The sequence below is a fragment of the Ctenopharyngodon idella genome, chromosome 16 (assembly GCF_019924925.1).
Source record: "Ctenopharyngodon idella isolate HZGC_01 chromosome 16, HZGC01, whole genome shotgun sequence".
Lineage (NCBI taxonomy): Eukaryota > Metazoa > Chordata > Actinopteri > Cypriniformes > Xenocyprididae > Ctenopharyngodon > Ctenopharyngodon idella.
Genome location: NC_067235.1, coordinates 25608828 through 25628338, shown reverse-complemented (window position 1 = coordinate 25628338; position 19511 = coordinate 25608828). Strand labels below are relative to the sequence as shown.

General features: G+C 37.3%; 1 protein-coding gene across 2 annotated transcripts; it reads left to right on the top strand.

Annotated features, from left to right (window-relative positions):
* Window positions 1–2879: 2879 nt before the first annotated feature.
* si:dkeyp-84f3.5 (uncharacterized protein LOC334144 homolog) lies at window positions 2880–11393 on the top strand. 2 transcript variants are annotated; one of them, XM_051865599.1, is made up of 4 exons: window positions 2880–3557; window positions 4716–4792; window positions 5621–5718; window positions 7873–11393. In XM_051865599.1, the coding sequence occupies exon 4, from the start codon at window positions 8302–8304 to the stop codon at window positions 10051–10053; it is 1752 nt and encodes a 583-aa protein (XP_051721559.1). In that variant the 5' UTR covers window positions 2880–3557; window positions 4716–4792; window positions 5621–5718; window positions 7873–8301; the 3' UTR covers window positions 10054–11393. The 2 variants fall into 2 exon arrangements, with proteins under 2 accessions (XP_051721559.1, XP_051721558.1); XM_051865598.1 differs by lacking the exon at window positions 5621–5718.
* The last annotated feature ends 8118 nt before the right edge of the window (window positions 11394–19511 follow it).

The following is a 19511-nucleotide window of genomic DNA, read 5'->3' as shown; positions in this document are numbered from 1 at the left end:
TTCTCGCATCTCTTCTGCATCTTCTGCTTCTTCTCTCCTACCTCTCATTTCATTCTGCAAATGTCTTAATTTTGTTTGTTCTTTCTCTATATTGTGAGCAAATGGACTGTGCATGCCAGTGGAGGAAAGAGACTTAAAGACCCAGGCTGCAGAGAAACACAGGCACTGGTTGATGGGCCTTCAGCTCACCCCTGAAAGTGGAAGCTGACACTTCTGAGGGCTGGCAACGAAAAGACTGAGTTAATGCAGAAACAACAACGGAAACAACCTGCCATGAGATGCAGAGAGAGAGAAAGACAGCTGCATTCAGAGTCAACCTCATGCTCCACCTGGTCCTCATCACAGACTGAGAGACCCAACACACTGGGTGAAGAGAGACACTAAAACAGCCAAACAGGCTCAACTGACTGATGATACAAGTGGGGGACTTCCATCTCTTCCCTTGTGTGTGTGCAGGTACTGCATATACAGTGATCACTACAGAGAATGCCTCAAAATTGGACTTGTCATCACAACTTACAAACTGGTAATTCACTGGTCTCATAGCAGTTCTCTATTTTGTTAACCTACCGCACTTTCCTTTCAAGAAGCGCCAGTCCAACTCTTTATGAAATGGAAGTTAAGTGTTTGCTTGACTTACGTTCAGTTAAAACTGGGTCTGGACTTAGTTAGAGGACATTGCATTCACAAACTAGGAGTAATGCTGTGCAAAGAAGAGAGTTTAGATTCTGCTCTCAGGACAGACATGTGTGTTACAGAGTTCTCTTAAATAGAAAATGGATGGTAAAACTATGATATTAGTCACTCCGTCTTGGTTAGTAGATATATATTTTAATATAAGGGATAATTACAAAACTGCAAAATCATTATATCACAAATGCTGTCATTACCAGAGATTATGATTATGGTTGTCCATGGATCCAAAATTATGAGATCTCCAGTTTTTTTTAGAACAGCTCATGAGCAACAGCAAAAATAATACTTCATTTTTTATTATACAGATGAATGATAAAATATATTTAAGAAATTGGTTTACTTAACTGTGGCATGCCTAGGCCTAAAAGATTATTTCTTTAAATCAGATATTAAAAAAAAAAATTGGGGGGTTTGTTACCGTGGTGTTAAAATCAATTCTATTGCGACTGACGTTGTCTGACTAAATCCTTCAAAAAAAAAAAAAAACTTAGACACTGTTGCACGGGGAATGCCACAGTGCCTACGTTTCATGATTTCTGCCATCATCGAAAGAGTTTTATTCGATTTGACTTGGTGGTATTCCACCCTTAACAATATACATTCCCCATTCAGTTCACTGTTTGCAGAGGCAGTGACAAAACAAAACAAAAAAAAAGATGATACTCTGGCCAGAGACAGAAAAAGTGTGTGTGTGTGTGTGTGTGTGTGTGTGTGTGTGTGTGTGAGTGATGGTGCACCAAGGCAGATAAAATGCATGTATTCAAATTTTCTAAAATGGGCACATTATGTGGATTATGCTTAATAAAAATAATGGTCATGGATGAATTTGGCTAACAATCCTGACCTGGGTTAATGTGGCAGAAGAAAGAAACAATGCCACACCTGCGCAGGGAATTTCTTGGGAAGGCAGAACAAGCAAACTTGTCCTGTTTACCCCACACCTAACTTTCCTATTCTTTTCAGCATGTCATGATGGATTCCACTGAATGGAACTGATTCTGTTCTAAATGTGTAAAATATTGTTTTGTGATTGTTAACATGTTGAAAGTGGGATGAGTGTTATCCAGGTAGAAAAAATTATATTACTGGGTAAAAACATGAAATTATTTAATGATAATGGACTTATTTAAACCAACAAAGAAAATCATATAACTACAAAATTAAATTATGTATGATATTGCCAGATCAGGGAATATCATGGGTTCAAGCCCTGGATAGCCCTCAAACCAAATTAAACTTCACAGGTTTTGTTATCCCAAGGAGGACTGGACTGGGTGATGTGTAAATATATGTTGTCTCTAACAAGAGCATTTCAAGGTTTTCCTTTACAGGTCAAAGCCATGCTGTTAATATTGAGGAAATTCATTCTACTAATCTGGGTGCTAATGTATTGTTAACTGTATGAAAAACGACATATTGTCTTGTTTTGTTCTTGTTGTTTTTTCTGTGTCCACTCTATCTTCTCTATATCTTATTTGTTCTGTATCCATTTTGTATCTTTTAAATTTTATAATGAGTCTATCAACACTCAAGTGGGGGATTGGTGGATCCAAAATGGTCAATATTCATATTCATGCATTTTATTCATATTTCATGTTAATCATTTATGGCTTATGATTTATCAGTATTACTTTTGATTTCATATATTCATGTACTCCTACTCCATATATTAATCCTCATCGTAATTTTTCTATATTGTACTCCTTTATGGTTATTCTTCTTTTATCTTTAAGAGTATGTATGCTTGCTATATTCAGTTGTTCTTCAAGTGTTCCAATGTGACAGGTCATGTTGACACGTTTGTGGTTAGATATTGGACGCCTGTCAAGTACCGCAGAAGCAATGGTGTTTTCGGAATTAGTTGCTCATTTGAACTTGATGTACCTTTGTATCAAAATATGTCCGTTTCTATTTCTGCAGACATGTGATAATGCAAGATCTGCAAAATTCCATTAAGGGTGTCAAAACAACACCTTTTGTATCTATGTTCATCTATCTTTAACATTTGACCAGTCACACTGATCTAGCTGTTACACCAACTATGACATAATGGATAAATCTTTTTGACCTTTTCTTATTAGACCAAAACATAAGTTTGAGTGGGATGTAAGTTTTCCTATGCTTATGGTATAAAACGCACTGGGTCTTTGATGGTTGAGCTTTTCTTTCCTTATTCTTTGCTCTTTTTGCTTCTCGCATCTCTTCAGCATCTCTGCTTCTTCTCTCCTACCTCTCATTTCATTCTGCAAATGTCTTAATTTTGTTAATTCTTTCTCTATATTCTATACTTCATCTTCATCTATTAGATACAATACTCTAGATTTTATTATTAACTATTAATTACTTAATTTGTTTGTCTCTATAATTTTTAATGAATAAATTTGTTATTCCTTATTCAAATTTGATCACTGACATAATCATTTCTGGACTGCCTGGATCTCATTTTCTCAAGTTTTTGCATCAACATGATTTAAGTATTAGCCTACATGCATGCACCTAATATGCAATGAATTAACAACAATTATGTATAGATTTTTCCTCTCTCCCAGTCGCTGGCGATCTACGCTCCAGTCCTGTAGGAGGCGGTGATGCTGCAAAACCAACCTCACGCGAAGAAGAATGGGAAAAGGAAGCTTTCGTTTTTTCTTTCCCACCCGCTTCTGTTGCCTTTCTCAAGGATTTAGACCTCTTTGGGATATACAAACAAATAATCTTGTAGACTGCTCAAAAAACAAAACAAATGTACGGTAAACATTGAATTCTCAAAGGATCTCACTACAGCTACGCAAAAATCAAAAAGGAAACGGAAAGTTGCTACTCGCGTTTGATCGTCTTGAGAGTGACACCTATTACTCGACGAGGTAATACGCGGATACACGTGTTTGTTTTTATTCTTTGGTATTGTATTATGAAAGCATATAATTGTTTTTTCCATATTACGCCCTACTAACAATTTTGGTTTTACTTTGGTAGTTAGTATGTAATGTACAAGTAAATCAACTTTGCTAACGTAGCGTGTTGTTTAGGCTTGTAATGTGGCGTTACTAATGTGACGGTGTTGCGTCTGTAATACGTTGCTGTTTTTATTTGGTTTGAGTCGTAAATGTTCCCATAATCTCCCCGTTGTTATAGATGTGTACGTTTACCGCCAATTCACTTTTATTGTTTTTGTGTGTTTTTTTAAAAGACACCATTACATATCTTCCTTTGAGATTGATAAGCAAGCTGGTCGCTTGATTCATTAAGAGCCCACAATGCTTTAATCCTTTAAATGAAATGAACATAAAATACCTCAGAAAATAATTTGTTGCTGCTAAAATAATGCAATTAGACTAGTTATTGTGCAAAATATAAAGTCGAAACTATGTAACTACACGTTCGGTCGAAATTGAGTTATGACCGAATTTGTGTATCTTAGATTCTAATCTCTCTTGCTGTGACGGATGGGCTTAGCTCAACTATGCTCAAATTAGGAGAAAACAATGTTTAATAGTTTGAAGGGTTTTTTTTTCTTCTGTATTCTTTTTTTTTTTTTTATAGATAAAATGTTACTTTGGTAGGGCAGCCGAGGTCAGTAGCGTTTGTATGTAAACCACTTGCCACGAGTATTTGCAAAAAAAACATCTTGCAAATATTTTCTCTCACTCATCTTTGTTTTAATCAAAATTTACTATGGTAAACATAGTTTGACATTGTTTAGTGTAAATACTAGCTCTTATGTTAAAAAGCATACTAAGTTCCAAATTTAGCAAGTTGCTTTGAATAAGAGTCTGCTAAATATATAAATGTAAGGTTAAAGTCGTTTTCAGCATCAGTCTGTTGTGTAACTATCATTGTTTTTAGCTCTTGTTCTTAGTCTGTGCATGAAATTCTTTTTTAGTCATCATGTAAGAGGCCTGTCAAAGTTTTCTTAGAGTAAGGTAATTTGCCAGACCCTTGTTCTGTGTTCTACCACAGACCTGTACAAAACTGTGTTAAATTCCAGCTTTACCTTTTATGTTTTTGTCTTTTTTCTTTAGAAGTACTGTGCAATTTTTGGTGTTCGCCCTGGCTGTAATAAAGAGGGAGTGATCGCTTTTAAAACATCAGGATTGCAGTAAGTAAAAGTTGAACTCCCGAGTTCCTGTTTTGTGTACTTCTGCACTATATTCATTTGAAGAAATTCTGCATTACAGTGCACCTGGTTGGGAAACTCATTCATTACACATTCAAGTCAGAAATATAACAAGGAAGTAGCCTAAAAAAACCAAAATTTCGTAAACAATAAACCCAAATGACTACATCTAAATTTAAAATGATAAAATGAAAGCGACTTGTACTGGCATCTTTTAAAATATGTCAGTGCCATTGTTTTGTCTCAAGTTTATAAAAGCTACTTAAATATCCTAATTGAACTAAGGCATAATCTTGGATTAGGCCAAGCCCTGTCTGTGAACCAGGCCATAATGTATTATCTATATTATAGAATGTTGACTGGTGTCTCTTTTTTTTTTTTACTTGTTCCTGTGGTGTTTTAATTATTAGCCAGCAAAATATTTGTATACATTACATTACTTATGTGAACAAGTTGTTTAAGATGCAAAACTGGCATTCATGTTAAATACACTCCCATCAGTAAGCAGGGTTCTCCACACTTATGTTACTTTATTTATTCTTTCTTTTCCACATTCACATTATGCACTCTTCAAATAACTGTAAGAATAGCACATATTTGTTTACATGGCTGGGGCCGTAATCACAAAGAATTTTATCTTACCACTAGGAGTCCTCTTAAGAGTCCCTAGATAGGAGTTTTAGCTTAAAACCTATTCACAAAACTCTTAAGGCCCCGATATACTTCAAGTGAAATTGAAAAATAAACTGGTTTTATGTCATTCCGATAAAAAATGAGGCAAAAACAAAGTTCGTTTGGTGTTCGTTTCAGAAGTTTGAAACAGCTTGCCAAAGTGAACTTTCCAGAAAAGTTAATTCCGGCTGGTAAACACCTTAAACTCTCATTGGTCTGTGGTGATTACGTAACAGGTTAGTGTGCTGTATGCCTTTCATTTTTTTCTGTTCAGTCTGTCGGGGTCAGACGTCTGAGAGTAAATACATGAACACACTGGAGAGCTGCTTTTATAGTAGTAATTGAAGGTGTAATTCTACTTGAAAGAGATACTGGCACTGGGTTTTTTTTTGTTTTGTTTTTTTGTTTTTTTGTTTTGAATACTATAAAGCTATTTGATTTTAAGCAATCTATTGTATAAATAAACTTGACTCGACTAAAGTCAGTGCAGAATTGCAGAGCTCGTGCAAACATATCCACATCAGTGTGTTTAGATGCTTTCTTAACTGCTGTTTTCTTGCCGCTGTTATTTTTGTTGTGTGTTTTTGTTATTGAGCACACAGCACATATTACATATTCATCTAGGCGTCGGGATGTTCACTAACCGTATATCAAAACTGATACCAGATTATGGAGAAATGCTTAAATATTGGAAAAATATTGTTTTTTGGTCGATCTCTACTAGGCTGTCCTGGGTTTAGGAGCTACAAGGGTCCCTGTGGGTCCTCAAAGTCATATAATCAATTTTATTAAATGTAAAGCGATTAAAAAGTCTTAAATATCTTAAATTTCATAAGATAAATTGGTTGCACTTTTCCACATGTACATTAGGGCTGTGCGATACGGACAAAAAAAAATACTATCATGATTTTTGATCAATATTGCGATTTCGATTTTAATCACGATTTTGAGACTATTTCCTTACACACATTACATTCATGAATGCATTTATGAATTAGAATTTTAAACATATTTCAAAAGGAAACCAATTAGAGCTTTATCAAAAAGCTGCAACAACATGTCTCTTGAACAGTCAAAACAGTATACATCAAAACAATAAAAAACAGCCCTGACTGTATCTAAAAATAAAAAAAGTATCTAAAATAACAGAAACTAGAACAATGACAGAAAGACTTTAATGCGTCTGACGTGTAAATATGATTTAAGCAGCAGAAATGCGATTGGCTGTCGCCTGGTGTTTTTTGCTTGATATTTGCATTAAGTTGAGCATCTCTGAACTATTGACCGCTCACAATGCTTATCTCTGTGCGAGTGTGAAGCTCAGCTCCCATAGGACTGAATTGAAAACGCTCAAACTAAACTTAAGTCTTTAGCCGACAAAGTTGAAATCCCGTCTGGCTAGTGCGCTTTCTATAAGGTTTATGCATTAGGTCAGTAGGTGGAGAGGCGGTCTTTTGTGGTTGTTTGAACACATTCAACCACATGAATGTCTACATAAAGCAATCCAGTAAAATGTGTTTTTGGCTATGTCTGGAAGTGGTTGAAAGTGGACAAGCTCAAAATGCATTTAGACCCTATTTACATCTGTATTTATCTGGATTGATGAAAATGCTTCTTAATTCCAGGTGTGAACAGGGCCTTTAAGGCCCTTTCACAGCAGTTGTGATGCAAAAAACTGACTGAATTGCAGTCTGAATTGCAGACGGATTATCCATTCACACCAAGAGAAAAATGATTATCCTTTGGGCTGAACTCTTTGATTACCAGTGTTTTTGCTGCTTACATTTAATGATCAAATTCAGCCATATAAACAAATGACTTTAGTTTAAACATCATGTCTCTTTCATATTTGTATTGCTAAAATGAGTGTTGAACTTGCTTCTCATGCACCCTGTTCTTCTGATAGAAATTGTTGCTTTCACTATTCTGAAAGAAACTTTGTTTACTTTTTCATGGGAATACATGAAATGTTTAAGCAGCTTTGGTTTTTTGATTGTTAGTGTTTTTGTAGTGTGCCAAAGAAGTTTCTCTGCATAATTTACAGTATCTGAGAGACCGTTTCTTTGATAAGTAAAATGAATATTATAAATGAAATGTACTCAAATTAATCTTAATTGAGCTTATGAGTCATTTTTACAACAGTGTGGGAAATCTAAATCCATCTCCAACACAAATACCACAATAGGTAGTACAAATGGCTCATTTAGGACATGTAGGTGTTGATTGAGTAACTGCTCAGGGGTGCGTTTCCCAAAACCATTGTAAGCCTAAATGGATTATTTAAAAATTTGTATTATGAATTTATTTTTCACTAAATATTTTAATTTCTCAAAGAAACATCACTTGCAACTATATTTATTTGTCTTACTTTTCCTCTCCTTTTTTTTCAGATGGCAATATCTGAATTACGGGCCAGCACCTGAAACAAGGCAGGCCATATCTAATGAGGTTTACATCATTGCATTATGCTCAAAGACCACATTTTCCTACAGAATTGGGGAATTGGCGATGATTGATTTGACAGTCAATGACTTTTAAGGATAGATTTTTAATTATTTATGCAAAGTTGGTGGAGTTTTAGAGATTTTTTTTTTTTTTTTTTTAATCATTATTATTAAATGCATATTTGATATTAGCTTTGTTTTCAACTGAGGTGAGATTTGATTAACAATTTATTTCTTTGAAAATATTTCCAAAAGTCCAAGTTACCCTATATATGCATTTATATATATTTTTAAGTGTCTCACGTAATCATGTTCCCAGTTTCCTAAACCATTGAAATTTATTAGTCAAAAGAATCTACATTTGGCTTTGTCAGGATGGCGTACTCAATGGACTGTACTCAAGAGTTAGGTGGAGGAGAAGCCTTCATCTGCACAGAGTGTGGTGAAGGGTTTAGTCAGTACCCAAAACTAGTTGAACACATGGCCATTCATGGACTTACTGGCTTATTTTCCTCTGATGGTTTAAGCATTAGTAATGGTAGTTGTATCAACACGTCCATTGAGGTTGCTCTCCATGAAAACGGAATGCTCACTGTGGTTGATCGATCTGTGTTATCAAACTTTACTTTCTTGTTTGGAAAACCTTCAACAAAGTCAGTATGGTGCCAGCCCCCTAATCAAGAAGCCTTGATTTCATCCAAGATGCCAGAGAAGGAGTATGCTCAGTTTAAATGTGAAAGATGTGGACAAGTGTTCAAAACCCCAAAAAGCTTACAACTACATCAGCAGTACCGTGCCCTTGAGCAGGGGTTCAAATGCACCCTGTGCTGCAAGGTGTTTAATGACCGGGAGAGTTTGCAAAGCCATCTTCAAAACCATGCTCATGAACGCTTTTATAGCTGTGGACACTGTGGAAAGCGATTCTTGAGACAAGAGACCTTACTGTCACACCAAAAACAGTGGCATGGATCTGTTGGTTCCAAGACTTTGAGTAGATCCGAGGAAGATCAAGAAAACAGCATGGACAGGTCTTATCCATGCAAAATATGTGGCTTACGCTTCTTTTGGTTGTCTGACTTGCAAAGCCACCTAAACAGTCATTCTCGCGTAAACAAGCCAACCACTGAGGCAATGCAAAAACAGGAAACACTTGGGGAAGAAGAAAGTAAGAAAAATGACAGCGATTCATTTAATGAGCCATGTCGTTGTGGCCTGTGTGGAGAACATTTCAACCAAATTTCAGATTTAAGAGATCATCATAAAACACAGCATCCAGATGAGGTTGAGGTAAATGACTCTTTAGGTTCACCAGCTAAAACGAAACGGCAGTACCAGGGTGTAATGCGACAAATGGTTGCAAAACAGCAAAAGCATCTGCTAAGACCAAGCATGAGAGGAAGGCCTAGAGGAATGAACAGAGCCAATTTCAGTGGTAAATTATTCTCCTGCAAACTCTGCCATCGTGTGTTTGTGCACTCAAGCAGTCTCTCTCGTCATATGCGGTACCATAAGGGTACTCTGCATGCCTGTGTTCATTGTGGAAGACACTTTCCACAAAGATGTGATGTCACAAGGCATGTGGCCATGTACCACAGTTCTGCGCTTCAACCTAAGGCTCCTGGGGACTCAAAGACAGAACATGAGGGTAAAAGCAGTGAACAGGAACCTGCGAAAGCATCAACACAAACAAAAAGTGATAGTGAACAAGAGGATCTTGAAGAAGAAAATCTGCTCGAATCCAAGGGAGATGACCGGTTAATTGGTTCTCGATATACGAGAACTTACGCACCAAGGATGAAGTACAAATGCAAAGAATGTTGTAGAGTCTTTGGGCTACTTAGTGTTTTTAAGCGACATGTGTATTTCCACAAGCGAAGTCCCTGCAAGGTATTGCTCAGTTGCCCTCTCTGTCCAAGCCGCTTCACATTCCTCTCAGCTTTAGATAGCCATCTTGAGTATCATCATAAAGGAGACTCTGAGAATGATGGCACAAAAGCTCCCAAGACCAATGTAGTTACTCCTGAAAATCAACAAGAAGATGCTGATGCTGAAAAGCCTGATAAAAATGCTGATAATGATATGTCATCGGAAATATTGAATGAATCTACTGAATGTTCTCAGACCTAGAGATGCACCAAATGGCCAAAAGTATATGGACACCCTCTTCTAATCAACAGGTTTGGCTATTCCAGTAATTTTAGTAAAACAAATATTAATTCTTAATATTAAAGTGATATTCTAGAGTATTGTGTGCTTTCAATTTTGTTTCAAGAGCGAGGACTCTTTTCTATTCCAGTAGGGCAATGACTCTGTGCACAAAGCTGATTCAGGTGTTGAAAAATGTGAATAAACAAAAGGGTTTTCAATCCATTCCAAAAGTGTTCATTAGGGGTTAGGTCTGGGATTTGCTCAATGTCATTGCCTGTTCTTGTTACTGGAGCAAGTCCCTGCAACAATGTCCCTTCCCAGAAGAGTGTGGAGGCTGTTATAGCACCAAAAGTGGAAATTAATGCTTTTTGTCATGCTTTTTGAAATGAAATGTTTGAGCATCTGAGGTCAGGGACTGATGCTGGAAGATGTCTTGATGTTCTGATTTACTCCAAAGGCATTTAGGTCTTCATGCAATCCAGCACTGGAAAAGAAAGGGGCCCTCCCCACAGAATTCTGTAGAAAATAATTGAATAGCATGGTATTAAGATTCAAGTTCTTACTGGAATATCTGGAGAAATGCCAAACATGTTAATTAAAAGAGAGTGTCAATAATGAGGATATGATGTATGTCAGCAATGTCAGAATGCTTATAGTTAAATAGTAATGAACACACTTTTTTTAGTCTTCATGTGTTGTACCTTTTATAGCATTAGAAGCGTTCTATAGACTTCTCGGATATATTGAATGAATACTGTTTTCTTGTGTGTTGCATTTGTTGTTTATAAAAAAATTTCCCATAAAATTCTCTTTTGCTTTTTCCAATTTTTGGATGTGCTCTTTGAATTCTTATTCAAAATAGGCATTGACAATATGTGCATGCACAAACCAAAGGGACCTGTATAAGAACCTGTATAATAACCAGAATGTCTGAATTTTAAAAAATATACTGTCTTTGAACATTTAAAACAAAGTAGAAGTTTTTAATTCTGGAATTGTCATTCAAACAGTCTTTGCTAAAAGTTGATTCAAGAGCACACTTCTGGGGCGGTTAGGGAAATATGTATTTTAGCTATACTTTTTATAACTAATAGTCTAGATTTAAACATCCCTCCCCCCACACACAAGTCAAAGTCTCTACACTGATGAAACCCTGAATAGATTTTTTTTTTTTTTGTACAAATTGTGTTTTTTTTTTTTTTTTTTTTTTTTTAGTATGGTGATGCAAAACATTTGACTATTCTCAAACATCAGTAACAGATTTTGTGCAAGTCTAGTTTCACTTGTTTAAATAAAGATAATACTGTTTCCCCCTCTAAGGCCTTGTAATTGTTGAATTTATTTTTCATATATCAAAGCTTTTGCTTTTATGCATACAAATATTGGTATCCCTTTTTTTTTTACCTTGGTTATGCTGAATATACAAATTCCTTATGTTACAATAATTTTAGGTTTCTCTTAATTATCATGAGTTAAAGATACACTCAATATTCATTTGTTTTTTGAGAAATGTAGTACTAGTAGTGTAGTAGTACTTTTAAAAATTTGTTTAAATATCTTAAAAGCTGAATAAAAATGAATTTAGTCTTGCTGACAATTTGTGAAATACTACACGCTTTGTCTTGTAATCCCTGTTATTATTGTTACAAATATGTTTTCCCATGGAATAAGTTTTAAACCATGGCTTAAACCTTTATACAACTGAGAACCTTTGCTACTGGGTGATGCTACATTCACAATGCTAGATGTCAAGTCTGGCACGACTGTCATAAAGGTCAGCACAACATCAAAATTACTGAGTGCAGAGAATTTATTCTTTGGGAAAGCTGCTTATATAATATAATATTATATAATGTGATTTATACCTTTTGAACTTTGACTACAAAAAATGTAAACTAATATTTTTAATAGTGAAATTGTGGGATTTTGCCTTTGTTTTTACAAACTAAAGAAGCCGAAGTTTTTTTTTTCTGTGGTAATCAACATCATGCTACATATTCTGTTTTACGTAACTGCTGTTACATGTGGTCTTTCAATCTTGCTTTGTTGTCAAATCTTAGTTCAGCCAATGGTGTGGGTTCAATTTATGGTTATGTCTGCCACACACTAATCTGATGCGTTTGTTAGGGGGCATTCTCATAAGAACAGAACACAGGGCTCAATCCATGTTTTTCCATCCATGTTCAAACTATGAAACTAAGGCAGGTGATATGTTAAAACTACCACAGAAATAAAAACGCTAGCATAGTGTGTCTATACATGATGCCAGCATTGTATTGCTCAATTAGAAATAAGTTACAGTTTAAGTTTTAGTTAAAGTTATATAAATAAGCTAATGGTTATGGGTAAAAGACCAATTTCATTTGTCACATCTGCTACCGAGTTTACAAAGATTAAACTTAAGTTAACTTAAATTAACTTTGATTTACACTTTGGTAACCATAGCAATGTTCTAGCTTCTCATTTGTTTGGTACCTCAACCCTCTACGGACACACTGAAGCTCGAATCGCCATTGGCTAGTCATTTTTTTTATTTTACTCGCCAGACTTTTTACATGATGGAATGCAGGAACAATGCAACTTCTACATAAATATAATATAAAATGTAAATATAAAATATAAATTTCAAACACTGTTAACGCAACAGTCTGTAAAAAATAAAAAAAATAAAAATAAGAACAAATAAACTACAAGCAACAGCACAAATAAACAGTAGAACAAAGATACAAATTAATTAAACAGTGTTTTTCAGGTAAATCTAACAATATTAGATACAGATTAGGTACAGAAATTGATATATGTAAAATAACACTGCATAGTCTTCACTGTATAAATTTAATATAGATGAATTCCTATTAAAGTTACAAAAGCTATTAAGTAAAGAGCGTTGAGTCATTTTTTGGCAGTGAGTCTTTTGTTGTTTGATTAACATTAAAAACAGACAGCAGCAGGAATATTAGGCTGCTGTCACCTTAAGACATAATGCAGGGATCCAATATACTGATACTGTTACACATGCATTTTCTATCTCAACTGTTTACGTTCACTTAATAACCGTCTATGTTTACTAGGATACTCACCAAGACAGGCATTATGACAATTTTGTGTGAAATCGTCTGTTCAGACCTGAAAGAGCTCAATTCAGTATTTGCATGCTGTCAGATGCGGCTTTCTGGGTGCACGCTTTAGATATGTGAGTTATTTTAATGTCTTCTTTTGTGCTTAAATGTTTCAGTTGGCAAGGCTTAAAAACACATGCAAATAATAAACCTTCATGACGATGCAGCACTGGTCAGCGTCAGTTCTCTTTATGTGGCATGTGTAAGCCTCTATCTCTCACGTTGAGTGCGTGTGTGTGTGAGAGAAAGTGACAGGGAAAAGCTTAGCAGGAAATGATATTATAAAATATGTCTGCGCTAAACTTATTTTTAGCCTCTAACTCAATCACAAGCGACTGAAATTTACAAGCCATTGGCTAATTAAAGACATGAAATTTTGGTCGCATATGTGAGTGATTTGCTCCTATTTTAGAGGGTTTCCTGCTGTTTTTGACCAAAGTAATATTACAGTGACCAAAGACTTATGTTCTACAATTTTAACTAAACTGCCTTTGACAGAGGCATCATGTTTTATTTATATTTGGAAGGCTTCTTTGCAGAGCACACTATTTCATTTTTGCCATTTCCACTTTGGTCAGCAGTTTGGTCAAATCCATTTTTGACAACCTCCAAATGTAGTTGAAAGTGGACAATCTCAAAACATACAGCACTGTCCACTTGTGATCAGGTTAACCAAAACCTTAATTCCAAGTGTAAACTGGACCTGAGTGACTTGAAGCAGTTAGGAAACAACATTGTCCATTGCTGACAGTATGACTAGCTTATCTTGTACATGGAGTAGTCTGAGAGTGATTGGCGGTATCTTGTGCTGAACAAGTACAATGATATTCTAACTCTCAGATCTGTCTTGGAATAGACAAAACACTAGACATTAGAATAAGATAGACATAGTTCAGCAGACAACACCACTTTGTGTTTCTTCTATTGTAACAAGGTCATAATGCAAGTGAGGATAGCTTATGTGGTGCTGTGGTTCATGAGGAACTCCTGTATCATGTCATATTTCTTTAAGACTCTTTAGAAAGTGCAGGCATTGGTGTACGTGTTTTAGAATGGCCACAGTTGTGGGGCCCGATCAGATCAATAGAGATTGAAGTAGAGCATCCTGAACCATCTGATCATTTTCACTGTAGTGCTGGTAATGTTAAGGAAATGACACCCTCTGCGTCTTTGAAGCCATCACAGTAGGTTCTGTTGTCTTCTTATTCAAGGACATCTTTAAGGACCTTCACCTACTTTCTTGTTTTTGTTAATTAGCCCAGTCATGTCATTGGCAAACTTAACTACTGCTGTGAGTAGCTGTACATGTGAACAAGGAGGCATATAAGTATAGTCCAGGACTGAAACAGAAGGCTATAGAAGATATATTGAGGTCTGCTTGTCAGAAATTCCAGTGTCCAACTATAGACAGAATTGCATAAGCCCTGGTTCTAAAGTTTCTGGAAAAGCTTGCTAGGAAAAAAAGAGTCCCTAACTTAGATTAACTAACCATCCAGATGTTCAAGGCAAGTATACAGAATTAGTTCAAGGATTTCTAAAATGCAGCTTCTTATATGCAATAGATTTAATCTTTCCATTTTGGGGTATCTTGATGGTAGAGACAGCTTTTCCATTTGCTGATGTATGAAGTGGCCTCTCTGTTCATTTAAAATTAGAGGAGGAATCTTTGAATATACTCCAATTTGTTATTTCAGAACAACCAACACTTGCATGGTTTTCATCATTAGTAGACAGCGTCTTTTTGTAAACAGGTAGTTTATGTTCCTTTAGTGTTGTAACAGTTTTGCATAACTTACTAGTTTTTGGAGAACCTTTACCAGATCAACAACCTGCATGTATTAAACCTGCATGTGTCTTCACAGCATTCTCCTCTATCCTTATCTACATTCTCACTTCATCTTCACTGGTTACATCTTTGCCACTATTTTCACTGACAAGGTCCACAAGATTGCAACTAGTGGCTCGTTTCCATTGAGCAGTACAGTACTGTACAGTAAGATTGGGGACAGTAAACCCTGATCCGGCTTGCGTTTCCAACAGTACCCTTACTCGATAGGCATGGTGTATGCCGGAAAGTAGCAATCGACGTCATTCTCACACAAAGAAGAAAGGGACACAGTAAACAACAATGGAGGACATACAGCAGATCGCTGGAAACCCTTGGCGGCCATCCTCTCAGAAACATGCTGGCAAACCTTCTCGTTTCTCACCATGCCACTGAGTTCCCTTTGCACCCATTCTTCACCGATGATACTCAGGAAGGTCTGCACCTCCTGGCCCGTCTTCAACTTTTTGTGTTCTTTTTTCAGAACAGCCTGCAGGATGCAACCATTCTGTAACAGGGACACTTCACTTAACTACCATGCTCTCCTTTCCCGAATCCCTATGACTTTGAGATCATCTGTCCTTAATCTGCTTATCCTGTCTACTGCATTTAACCTGTCTTCTGCATGGTACGTTGCTGCATGCCGACATTGTATTGCAACAGTATTGTGTTTCAACTATATATTTAAAAATGGCGCCTCTTGTGTTGTCATTCCCCTTGTAGCACGCGCAAGCAACGATTCTCTGTCAACCAATCACCGTTCTGCAGTGAGTATAGCTCCACCCTTTAGGTACTTGACTACTGTGCTAGGTAATCAGGAGGGTCCCAAAAAAGTGGTACGGTTTGGTATTTTGGTACCATTCACAACTTCTGACAATCGAAACTGAAATTATTGCATACTGTACTGTACCATGCTGTACCGCTCAGGGGAAACAAGCCATAGTTGTCTGCTCTAGACACAGATAGACACTACTCACATGCAACTCTTTTTTTTCTCTCCTCTCTCTGAGTCTGATGTTTCCAAACTTCTCTCCAACTGTTATACCTAAATTTTTCACCATTGGGCCAAACCATTCTTTTTGCTTATCTGTTCCATTCCGTGTCGATTTGCCCCAGCTGGTAGGGATATGGTTTCATTTTCCACTGTGGGGCTGATAACAGAGCTTGTTGGAATGTAATACAAATGCGTCAGTTGTTGCCTAGGTGTAATGCAATAGTTTACAGATGATATGAGATGTAAATAGCGACCGTTATGGAGGATGATCAGATATTTCTTTTAATTTTATTATTAATTTGTGTTTACGTTACTTGGCCAGCTGCAGAGAAACTGGTAGCCAGGCAACAGACAAGTGGCCAATCCTGAGTGGCGACGTCACTACATGCATTCTACAGGCCAAGAATGGTTTGTAATCATACCATACCAGGCTCAAGTGGAAATACAAATGGAACCGTTCCTTACCGTTTTTTAGAACTGTTCGGCCTGATGGTGGAAAAGCGGCTTATGTCCCCTAGAACATATCTTTTCTTATTTTCCTCAAGCCATCTCTTATCTGTACTCACACACATCCTAAACATGTCTCTTTCCACTGGAGTCTACTCCACCACATTTAAGCAGGTTCAGGTATCCCCACTGTAACCCCACTCAAATCAATACTTAACCCAGCAGTAGTACATTTCCATTCATGTATTTGGCAGGTGCATTTATCCACTACATTTAAGCCACTAAAAGTGAATTAAAAAAATCAAACCAATGATGATTGTTTTGCTTGCACCATGCTTTACTAGTTAAGCTGAAACTGATGAATATTATATTACACAAGCCTGTCTTTCTGATTTCTTCCCTGTCCAAAAACATATAAAAGGCCGTCTTCAACTTTTTGTGTTCCTTTTTCAGAACAACCTGCACTGGTACTGCTATTTACTGCTTTGAGTCTTACAGGCAGATTCTTCAAGGTTTCATGGGAGGGGAAGAGTGTCTGAATCACACCAGTTAACCACTTGAGGACCATAGGATACCCTAGAGGCCCTCTCCTCTTCGATACATTTAACACAGCTCTACTGGTCATCCCAGCCTGACAATCCTACGTTTTCATTCTGTCTTTCAGATTAGTTGTTTTTGGCATAATAATAATGATAATAATCCCTTACATTTATATAGCGCTTTTCTGGGTACTCAAAGCGCTTTACATACGGAAGGGGGAATCTCCTCAACCACCACTAATGTGTAGCATCCACCTGGATGATGCGACGGCAGCCATATTGCGCCAGAACGCCCACCACACACCAGCTTATTGGTGGAGAGGAAACAGAGTGATGAAGCCAATCAGTATATGGGGATGATTAGGAGGCCATGATGGACAGAGGCCAATGGGCAAATTTGTCCAGGATGTTGGGGTTACACCCCTACTCTTTTCGAAGGACATCCTGGGATTTTTAACGGCCACAGAGAGTCAGGACCTCGGTTTAACGTCTCATCCAAAGGACGGTGCTTTTTTTTTTTTTTTGACAGTATAGTGTCCCCATCACTATACTGGGGTGTTAGGACCCACACAGACCACAGGGTGAGCTCCCCCTGCTGGCCTCACTAACACCTCTTCCAGCAGCAACCTAGTTTTCCCAGGAGGTCTCCCATCCAGGTACTAACCAGGCTCAGCCCTGCTTAGCTTCAGTGGGCAACCAGTCTTGGGCTACAGGGTGATATGGCTGCTGCTGCGGCTGCTGATCATGGACTCAATGAAGGATTGTCATGTCCAGGTCAGTCTTGCAAAGGCAGAACTCCTTAAAATCCCAGCCAGGCCATCAAATGAACACAACAACACCATATATTTAAACTCAACAACCATAAAGCAGCCATCTTTGGGTAGTATTCAACAACCATCCCAATAACTGTCCAGTTTATGCTCTGTAACATAAAGAAAACTAAACCACACCTATCCGAATATGCTGTGTAGGGGAGTCCAGACTCTTGTCATCCCATACCTGGAGAATTGGAATGCTTTACTATCTGGCCTTACAACTGTCAAGCCTTGCAGATGATCCAAAATGCTTCAAAGCATCTCGTCTTCAGACAGCCAAAATTTTGCAACATGTTACACCCCTCCTGACTCACTGCCTATAGGCATCTACATCAAATTCAAGGCTCTGATACTAGCATACCGGACCAGGACTGTGTTCTCCCTTCCCCCTGCAGTCAGTCAAAGAACACATGAAGGAGCCTTCAAAATGTCACAGGTCATTTCCTAAAACCTTCACACTGTTCCTGTCCTTTGGTGGTTGAATGAACTCTCAACCTTCACCCTAACCATGCAATCCCTTGTCGTCTTTAAGAAATGGCTAGAAAAGTCACATTCTCTAAGAGCTTAAAAATGTTTATGCACTTATTCTGCATAAACATACTATTCTAGTACATACAGTGCCTATAGAAAATCATCATAACCCTTTGAAATAGTTTACTTTATTTGTCGTACAGCCTGAAATCAAAAAACTTTTCAAGCTTTATTTACAAATTTTGCCTTACAACATCAAAGTAAAAAGAAAAAGCAACAGTTCTGAAAATGAATAAAAAAACTGAAAAACTAGAATAACAGGGTTGGCAAAGTCATCAGTCCCCTGATTTAATACTTCGTAGAGACACTTTTTGCTTTAATTACAGCCAATAATCTTTTTTGTACTAGCTTTGCACACCTAGATTGGGAAATATTTGCCCATTCTTTCTTGCAGAATTGCTCAAGTTCAGTCAAATTCCATGGTGAGTGCTAATGGACTGCTCTTTTCAAGTCCATCCACAGATTTTCTATTGAATTTAAGTCAGGGCTCAGACTTGACCACTCAAGGACAATTACCTTCCTATCCTTGAGCCATTGCATTGTTCATTTGGTGGTATGTTTAGGATCATTGTCGTGTTGGAAGGTGAATGACCTGCCCATTTTAGCTGTCTAACAGAGGGACGCAGGTTTTCCTAAAGAATTGGGATGTACTTGGCAGCATCCTTTTCCCTTCAATCCTGACCAATCCCCCAGTCCCTGCTGAAGAGGTACACCCCCACAACATAATGCGGCCACCACCAGGCTTTATAGTAGGTATGGTGTGTTTTGGGTGGTGTGCTGTTTGCTTTTTGCGAACCATAGCACTGAAAGAAAGAAGCCTTTCCTGAAAAAGTGGAACACTCAGTCTCGGTCCTATGGTCTGATGAGACCAGAACGGACCTTTTTGGACTGAACTCCAAGCATATGTTTGGCGAAAAGCAAACACAGCACACCATCCAAAATACACCATACCTACTGTGAAGCATGGTGGTGGCAGCATTATGTTTTGGTTGTGTTTCTCTTCAGCAGGGACTGGGCAATTGGTCAGGATTACAGGAAAAATGGATTCTGCAAAGTACATCCAAATTCTTGAGGAAAACCTGCATCTCTCTGCTAGACGGCTGAAGATGGGCAGGTCATTCACCTTCCAACACATCAATGATCCTAATCATACCGCCAAAAGAACAT

What these genes read in the sequence shown, in the direction of transcription:
- si:dkeyp-84f3.5 (XM_051865598.1), top strand. Translation starts at nt 8,302, where the DNA reads ATGGCGTACTCAATGGACTGTACTCAAGAGTTAGGTGGAGGAGAAGCC.